The sequence below is a fragment of the Pezoporus wallicus genome, unplaced genomic scaffold (genome assembly GCF_028554395.1).
Source record: "Pezoporus wallicus isolate ANWC-B61680 ecotype Strahan unplaced genomic scaffold, APGP_CSIRO_Pwel_v1 contig_3812, whole genome shotgun sequence".
In the NCBI taxonomy this organism is placed as follows: Eukaryota; Metazoa; Chordata; class Aves; order Psittaciformes; family Psittacidae; genus Pezoporus; species Pezoporus wallicus.
In genome coordinates, this window is record NW_026639618.1 from 3,163,985 (window position 1) to 3,173,927 (window position 9,943).

The following is a 9,943-nucleotide window of genomic DNA, read 5'->3' on the forward strand; positions in this document are numbered from 1 at the left end:
ACAAGTAAGAAATTCCACTTTTGAAAGGTTATCCAGAAGCCATATGAAAGTGATCTGTAGTGTATAAAAAAAGTTCAATAAGAGCAACATCAATAATATTCTAAGACCTCACCTAGCATGTTAGTATGACAGTCTTAGAATTGTCATAAGAAAGCGAGGATATTACACTGAGCCTGTAGTAAAGAGTATATGCTTATGCGTATCAATTAGCTATCAATTCTGCAAGCTATAAACATTTATTTGCATGGAATTCACATAGAAAATATTGTAATTTTTTCTAACATGATTTTCCCTCAACTTTGATCTGTTTGAGGAGGCTGGTTCAGGTCATGTTTTTCTGCTAAGTTTAAGTTTTGCTTATTAAAAATCTAGATCAAAGTGTATATTTCTTTTGATTCAGAATTTTAATACAAAGGAAAATCTTTTAAAATAGCTCTGCTGCCTAAAATGTAGTTAGTAGTTAGCCATTAAGGATAAATCAACCTCAGGGAAATAAATAGGTGAAAGAGGAGAGGAAGATGACAAGTCAAGAGAGAAACTAGATTTCTACAAATAATAAAGTGATGCTCTTCCAGCTCTGGATATTTTTATATTAATTCAAAGTTATGAATATATCTAAATTATGTGACATTGAGGATACAAATTATTTTGGATATTGACTGTATGCCAGAATTTAATCTGCACTTTAAAACAATATTAGAAAATTTACAAATAAATATATAAGTGGAATACTATGTAGGGCACTTTTCTGGCCTCCAACCAAAACGGAATTATGTGTGCATTTGGATGAGACAAATGGCAACCTCCAGCATGCCAAACTGAATGACTTTTAGGTAGTTTTTGTTGTTCTAACATCTTCCCAGTACAGCAGCTACTGATGTTACAGCACCATCTTTCATTCACATACCATTGCCTTCCTATTGAGGGGCCTTTCCAAGAAGGCTGGCTGCTGTCCTTGTACTATTTTTATTCATTTTCTTTTACTTTTTCACCAAAAAGTATTTTCAATTCTCATCTAAGTAGGCCACCTACCCTGAGTTGGTGTGGGGAATTAGCAAACGGAAACAGAAGTCCTCATTTAATTCTTCTCTCTGTCCATTCCAGTATGCTCTTTTATTTACAGACCCTATTTTCCACATTTAGGGAATGACTTAACACAACATTTGTAACATATAGAAGGAAATACAGTAGGGATGAAGGAGGGGAAGTTGGTACCAAAGTCCAACATAGAACTTTTGGTGCACAGGAAAAGTTTTCCTGGGCTTTCTTCTCCATCTGTCTTAGTCCCTTTCCAGCCACCATCATCCCACTCACCATCACAGCAGAAATGCAACCCTTTTGCTAGGTGACAGCAGTGGTGGTTTGCAAGCCCTGTATTTACTTGCATTTTCTATCAGTGTCAAAGGGGGTGAGTATCAAGGTAAGTGTTACTCAGTTCTTGTTACTGTGAGATCTATACAAACCCTGCCCAATACGAGCCCATGTGATATAGTGCATATTATAAGACTAGAGCATAGTGCCATGCGTCTCCCACCTCATCCCCAGCTCTCAGTACCCACTTTCAGCACATCTCCCCCAGAATTTTTCAGTAGTAAGGGTAATAAATGCTTTGACAGTTAGCATACTTCATGCCTTTTTAAGTAAAGAGGTATAATATGTTTAAGGTGGTTGACTTAGTTTGATAAAACAAATCCGAAGTTTACATTTAGCATGAGGGACCAGGAAACAATATTTGGGTTGAAATTTGGACATTCCCATAAAACTCTTACAATATACCTCTTCACAAAAGAAAAGATAAATTTGGGTGAGTGTGGTTTCGCAGATTTAATGTGTCTTTCTTTTTTCCTTTTGTTCATTATGTGTGTGTTCCACGCAGACTCCCAGGCCTTTAAACATCATTAAGCAGAACAATGGTGAGCAGATCATTAGGAGACGAACAAGAAAGCGCCTTAACCCGGAGGCACTTCAGGCTGAGCAGCTAAACAAACAGCAGAGGGGTAACAGTGAGGAGCAAGTCAATGGAAGCCCCTTAGAGAGGAGGTCAGAGGATCATTTACCTGAAGGTCATCAGAGAGAAATTCAGCTTCCCAGCCTCAGTAAATATGAGGCCCCAGGTTCATTGACTAAAAGCCATTCTGCTCAGCAGCCAATATTGGTCAGCCAAACTCTGGATATTCACAAAAGGATGCAACCTTTGCACATTCAGATAAAAAGTCCTCAGGAAAGTACTGGAGACCCAGGAAACAGTTCATCGATATCAGAAGGGAAAGGAAGCTCAGAGAGAGGCAGCCCAATAGAAAAATACATGAGACCTGCGAAACATCCAAACTATTCACCACCTGGAAGCCCTATTGAAAAATACCAGTACCCACTCTTTGGACTTCCGTTTGTACACAATGACTTTCAGAGTGAAGCTGACTGGCTGAGATTCTGGAGTAAATATAAGCTGTCTGTTCCTGGGAATCCACACTACTTGAGTCATGTGCCTGGCCTACCAAATCCTTGCCAAAACTATGTGCCTTATCCCACCTTTAATCTGCCTCCTCATTTTTCAGCTGTCGGATCAGACAATGACATTCCTCTAGATTTGGCGATAAAGCATTCCAGACCTGGGCCAACTGCAAATGGTGCCTCCAAGGAAAAGAGTAAGGCACCATCAAATGTAAAAAATGAAGGTCCCTTGAATGTAGTAAAAACAGAAAAAGTTGATAGAAGTACTCAAGATGAACTTTCTACCAAGTGTGTGCACTGTGGCATTGTCTTTCTGGATGAAGTGATGTATGCTTTGCATATGAGTTGCCATGGTGACAGTGGACCTTTCCAGTGCAGCATATGCCAGCATCTTTGCACGGACAAGTATGACTTCACAACTCACATCCAGAGGGGCCTACACAGGAACAATGCACAAGCTGAAAAGAATGGAAAACCTAAAGAGTAAACCTTAGCACTTAGCACAATTAAACAGAAATAGGTTTCCTTGATGGGAATTCAATAGCTTGTAATGTCTTGTGAAGACCTATAAAGCACTTCATATAGAGAGCATGCCTTATCCAATATTAAATCCCTTTTTCTTTTTTTTCTTTTTTTTCTTTTTTTTTTTTCCTTTTAAATGGGAGGGTTACCAAGAAAAAAAGAACAGTTTGATGGTGGCCAGAAGGGGGAGAAGATAATTATATGGGACATGGCCCACCAAAGCTAGCCAGAATGCAGTGAATCATGGCAAATAACCTTGAGAAAATTTTACCGGACAATTAATACCTTTGCTGTTGTGTAAGAGACATAACTGGCAAGAGTGCAAAGATGTGTATATGTATATACTGCTGCAGGGGTATAGTGAACATATGCACATTGTATATAAGAACTAGACTTGTGAAATATACAGATGTTAAAAGGTCATTTTCTTTTCTTTAATTGGGGCTAATTCTGCCCTACAACATGCCTTAGGATCACTTCATCCTCAAAGCTTTGGCAGCAATTTCATCTAGATGTTTCTCAGACTCAGCTGATTTTTAGCTACCATTTTATCACTACATTCTTTCTGGCACACTTTAGTCTAGGAAAACCATTTTGTGCAAGTGAAGTCTGACACAGAAGCCACACTCCAGGTTTAATTTGCATAGAACAAGGTAACCTGCTGTATTTTATTTTAATATATTTTTAATATATTACATTTCTAAACCTTAAAGTCTAAGGTTACTTCTCCACAGACGTAACATTGCTATACATATCAGTCAATCCCTTCAGTAGACTTATACCAGCTTTTGCTAAGTAGCATTAAATGTCTTCATAATACTTTTTAATACTTACAGCTTTTTCAAAACTATCCATGAAGGGAAAGCTCCTCAGCATAACTGCTCAGGGAAATAGGGCTAAATAACTAAATATTAAATAATTGGTTAAAGGTGCTGTTAGACGAGCCTCCATGCTTGCTACAAGGGTGTACAAGAACTGACTTTAATCATTTTCATTATAGTGTCCCAACCAGTAGTTTATTATTTTGCCACAGGGATGTAGAAGATATTACAAGCTACTGGATGCACTGTCAGATTAACTTATTTCATTAAAGAAGTTGGGAGAACAAATAGAAAAAACCTTATTTTTCTAGTAAATATTAATGTATTACATTTCAAATAATGGTGCCTGACATATTGAATAATTATTTTCTACAGTGTACGTATGCAACAAAGATATTCCATCATGCATTAGAGTCAGTTCTGGCTCTGCCTCGCTGTTTACATTTGCAAATGTAGCAAACAAGGTAATGAAGCAACTATTTCTATTGCAGTAGGTATCTTTTTTTCTGTGTGTGTGCATTAAAGTTGTAAACGATAACATAAAATGAATGAAATTTGTTGATATTAATGGTATGGAAAAACAAGAAGGAAATGAAAATATTTTTATGCCTACTTAGGAAAAAAAGGGTAGCACTATTCATTCCAAGTACTTTTGTATTCTTAAGCTCTTAACTCACATTGTTATGCTTAAAATGATAAACATATATCCTCTTTTTATTGCTTTGTCTGTGTTTCAGAAGAAACATTTCAGAAATTATTTTGATAAGTGCTGTTTGATGATGCAGCACTGATGTTTTATTGCATTCTGTAGTAGCATTGCACTCCATTTTTACAATATTACGCAGTTGCTTTTTTGTTTTGTTTGGGTTTGTTTCTTTTTCGCAGTGCAGGGTCTTAGTTCCTTATGGTTGGATGGCAGGTGTAGCTCAACTGGTTCATGAATGTTGCAGCGAATGAAGTTTAAAATGTCTTTCTGATATTATGTTGTCTTTTATTTCTCCATTCATGCATTTTATTTTTTAAAATGTTCTATAAAAATATTTCTGGACTAAGTCCTCACTTGAGATTATACGTAAAGGGTCCTATTCTGATCTCACTTACATGCCGCCTTTCTCAGATTTTCATGTAATTGAAACTAAAGCATCATAAAAACAAAAAAAAGTTCTTGTATTTAACTTACCTGAATCTCACCATTCTCCCTTCTAGAATTTGGTGCGCTTATATTTAACCAGATAGACAGGGAGGTGGAAGATACAAGGGGAGGTGATAGGAAATGCCTCATAGGGGTTGGCAAAAGGAAAACCAGGAAGGAACCGGCCTAAATGTTCAGCACTTTGATGGTCTTTTGAAAAATAATGTGCCTAAAGCAGCTGGCAACAAACATCACCATGCATGAGAAGCACTTACACAGTTGATCACCAAAGGTCTTGCTGACCTTGGCAGTATTTTACGTGTTACGTTTTCACACAGATGAAACGTTATTGCGCAGTTTCTCTGATTTGTTAGGCACAGAAAGGCTATTGTTCAGCATTAGGCTTGCATTCCTTCCTGCTCCACCCATTGCTTCTATACTGGTGAGCAGCATATGGAAAGTCCCACTCAGTCTGTTCACGGCTATGTTCTATAACCCTTCAATAGTGTTCTAGGTTAGCAAAGGATATTGGGCCACATTCTTCTTCTTCTATTTTTTAGATGAATCTCCAGCTTGTTACCAGTTCCAGACAAAGTCTGGTTATGTTTTTACTATTGTTCTCCAATAATAAGTTCTGACTTGTTTTTTGTGGATTTATTTTTGCTGGGTATTTTTAGTTTCTTCTTTTTTTTTTTTTTTTTTTCTGTGGGGACTGAAATAGATTGCCCTCATTTCGTTACGTCAGGGTCCAGTGTGTGTTCTTTTCAGCTTTTCCAAGAAACATGTTAGACTCACTAAGCAGTGATTTTTATCAGCTCCGGAGGTAGCTTCCTGCCGGTTTTCAGTAGTTACTGGTTTGACTTACTTTATCTAAGACCTACCAGTTCCTGTGGCTTCTTCATTGATAGAAGCTACATCTTCATGTCAAATAGCTTAGGGGGTACATGCACATTGTGAGACTTGAGCACCACCCTGTACTTCATTACACCTCTTGCTAAACTCAGAAGCAGAGGCCAATAACAGGAAATACACATATCGGGGTTTGGGGATGAGGAGAAATGAAATCTTATGAGTGCAAAGAACAAGACAGGTTTTTGAATGTTATTATTGCACACATAGATGGTGCAAATGAAAATTGAAAGTTCATTGTTCTTGCCATGACATATTGAGATGTTCAAAGATTTCTGCTTTGTAAGAAATGGGATTTTGCCATAGCCTGTTCTCTTTGATTGGGCTGGGGGGAGCACAGTTTTGTTTATGAACAAAAGAGAGGTGACTCCCTCTCTCTTCCAGCCCCAATCACAATGGATATTAATAAAAAAAATAATTCCTGACATTGAAAAAGAATAATCTTATTTAATAACTCTCAGATGGAAACCAGTGTTAGCGCACACAAGTAATTACTGCACCTGCTGCATTTCCATCAGCTTACAGCACCTAAACCTGAACTTCCAAAGAATCATTCTTTGTTCTCTGTTTGTCAGTGTCTGCAGGGTGTTATACTTCTACTAAGGAATGGTGGCTTGAGATCTTAAAATGTATCTCAAATTGAACCACAAAATAAGTAGATGGCTCAAAACCAGAGGATTTGTGATACCTGTCATTAGTCAGATTGCAGAGCAGGAACAATGTTTCTATTAGCACTCTGTACAGAGGGAGTCATCATGAGACATCTTCTGTCAACAGGACTGCCTCTCAGCTATTCACTTCAGGGCTCGTGCCCCATAGGATAATGCAGCAGGAGATGAAGATATTCAAGAGCACAGTTTGTGTTCAGGTGTTAAACTCAAGAGTGATTTCCAAAATAAGTTTTGCACCTAATTGCCACTGTGCTGATGAAACTCCCACCTTAATTTTTCATGGACCATCCAGAAAGGAGGAGGGACATTGGATACTTGTTTTACCTAAAAAATGTACTGTTATGCACTGTGACAGTTTTAAACACAGACAACATAGACACTACTCAAGAAGTTGAGGCATGCTATGGGCAAGAGATTATTTTTGCAGTTAGAGGGGCAGCAAGACAAAAGAGACTGATGTTAATTGTGTACAGTGCTGAAGCATTGTCGTTATGCAGCAGGGAGACCTTATCTGGCAACCATGGATTAGTACTCAGTTCAGGACCAGACTTTCAAGTCCATCTTTGGACTGGGTAGTGTTGCTGTGTAATCATTACTGCTTGCTTTATGTGCTAGGGATGTTGTCTACCATCTGCTTTTTGCCCAGGATGCCTAAATATATGTGTGTTCTTGCTCCTGTATTGATTTTTCTTGGCTGACTTAACATGCTAATTCCTAATACTGGTCAGGAAAAGCCAAAGAGATTAGAAGTTAACTTCTGTTCAGCCAGAAGGGTAGATATATTTCTTTCTGCTTCTGTGGAAACAAGTTATGCTTGGCAAAGAATAGAGAGCAATTTGTCAGCATATCCCAAATGTGATAGATAAGTGAGAAATCCCTTCTAAACTTTTCTATAATGTTAAGATGGGTCAGGTAGAATGATTTACATAATTTCCTTACCTCAGAATAGGATCCATCCCCACAATTTTCCTCACAATTTTGTTTCATTCAGCCAGCTCTGAAAAGCTGGTAGTGAGATGCTACCTAGATAGTAATCACATATACCCTGATTTACCTCTTTTTAAGAGGATAAAAGACAATAATTTAATGGCTGCCAGCCAGATAAGTACCAGTTTCATTTGTTTTTTGGTTACACATAGTAAAATAATATTCTTAGAATAAACATTGTAACAGCAACCACAGTTTTCCATTCCGATCATTTTGGCCTCTGAGCTCTATGTAGAAGGAGAACAGGAGAAAAGGAAACATCTCAAAATGCCATTGTAAATTTAGCTTATAGAAAATTCACCAGCAGGAAAAGGAAAAAAAAAAAAAAAGAAAAAAAATTTGTAAAGAATGACTTCATGTTGCTAAAAACCATCATTAAACTTGTAGCCCTGATTTGAATCTAGAATGTCGGCTCTTAATGTTTTGTCCTTACAACACATGGATGTGTTTTTTGTTCTGTTTTGTTTTGGGTTTTTGTTTTGTTTTGTTTTTTGGTTTTCATAGTGCATGTTCATTTCTACTCACAAACATGTTCTTGGTGTATTTCTTATGCAAACAATCTTCAGGCAGCAAAGATGTCTGTTACATCTAAACTTGAATAATAAAGTTTTACCACCAGTTATAAATCAGATTCATGTCATTGTTTCTGGGGAGAATGTAATGTCATAGTATCACTGCACCATTGCGGGGCTGGGAAGAAAATCTGGAGTTGAGCTGCTCTGAGGGCATGACAGGGCCTGACAGCATCTATGAGTAACGGATGTTGATTACTGAAAGGCAAAGGCAGCATTGCTCAAACAGTAAAGGCATGAAAAGAGAGGGGCTCCTTCAAAAGCAGATTAGCCCTACTGCAGTCCTTCTGCATTAGGGACTCTAGATGTGATCCTAAACTCATTCAAGTTAATGACAGGATTTAGGCTGAAAGCCTGTTTCAGTGGGGTTTGAACTTTTTTCAGTACTCTAGCAGCCTGGCATTTCCTTACTGGTTTTATTCTGCTGTCCAAAGATGACCAAATGTAGGAATAATTTTCAGATATCATTTAAGAAAGGCTAATACTGAAATGTGATCAGTTCCCCAGGGTTACCAATTGTACCTTTGGCACAAAGTCCATGGTAGTCTTTAAATACTCAGGACCATGCTTTCACATCATGACCGCAACTCTTCCAGGAAAACCAGCTTGCTCTCATCACACAGGTTACTGACCCAACGGTGACTCAAGAACAGAAAATACCACCTACAGTATTGCCACCACCGCTTCCTGCAGCAACCTTGGAAATTTCCTCAGAGATCCCAAACTGGAGCACTGACCAAATAAGCTCAGTTTGGCATTTCTGTTGGGATGAGCTCACAGCCCAGGGTGGTATGGCTCCCAGCCATAATTTCCATTATGCTGTAATTTCCTTTCTCTATAGGTTTTGTCTCATGTTCATGGTTGAGAGGCTGTTCACCCTCATACAAAATTATGGTTTAAAGTAATATAAAATTGTAAAATCTCTTAATAATCTTAGAATACAAATATTCTGGAGTTTAATTTTAAAAACACCATGCCAGAAATAACTTCCCCCTGCAATTCATTCTTCCAGTGAATTCAAACACAGACCCTATGAATTTCCAGTCTCTTTTTAATTTCCTGAGATTAATAAAAATAATAACCGTAGTAAAGAAAAAAAAGGGGGGAAAAAAAGCTTTCAAAGACAGGGAGAACTGGTTCTGAAGACAACAACTTTATGGTTAAACCTTATGCATTTTGAAAAAGGCTTTATGCAAAAGCTGGTTGATACACCTTGCATAAGACTGTAGATATACACTTTGTATATTTGTGTGTAAGAATATATATAAACTATATACATATACAGAGATATATATTCACAGAGAGAACATTTATATATGTACAGAGGGAGAAAGTTAAAATTTAAAAATCAAGTATTTTCACCTGTTTTAAGAACACCTTTTGGGGATAACAAGATTTAATCTCAAACTAGGTTCTTGTTATAAAACAATCCTTGACCAGTGTAGTCTTTAATCAGAGTTGAAAACAGTGTTTAATGTTGCAATTCTGTCTCCATATACTTAAATGAGCTCATAATTGTAGGAGCTGATGACCTCAAATTTTCCTTTGTGGTTCTGTTATTTGTATAACCTACTTATAGTGCTAATGCCTTCCTTTTATAACAGCAGCTCCACATGTAAGCATCTCATATAAGTGTACACTGACATTGTTACCAGGTCTTAATATGCAATTATAATGTTTAAATTTATGCCAAGAATCTAGGAACTTCTTCTTCTAGCATCTATGTCCTTGATCATTTCCTATTTAGTTTTTGCTGCTGCCATATCTTGACATAGGTCAGAGCTCTGTTATCCTGGGTGCAGTCAGGCCAGGAATATAAAAGAATCTAAAGGAATATAATACATCTGCTGGTAGCAGGTCCTGACCCTCATCAAAGAA

At 37.5% G+C, this 9,943-nt stretch overlaps 1 protein-coding gene across 7 annotated transcripts in view; it reads left to right on the forward strand.

Annotated features, from left to right (window-relative positions):
* TRPS1 (transcriptional repressor GATA binding 1) overlaps nucleotides 1-8,119 on the forward strand; it is a 214,776-nt gene extending 206,657 nt beyond the window's left edge. For all 7 annotated transcript variants that reach the window (XM_057415227.1, XM_057415223.1, XM_057415221.1 and 4 more), the window contains one exon: nucleotides 1,877-8,119. In XM_057415227.1, the coding sequence (XP_057271210.1) occupies nucleotides 1,877-2,938 (1,062 nt within the window). In that variant the 3' untranslated portion in view covers nucleotides 2,939-8,119. The remainder of the gene's footprint in view (nucleotides 1-1,876) is intronic.
* The last annotated feature ends 1,824 nt before the right edge of the window (nucleotides 8,120-9,943 follow it).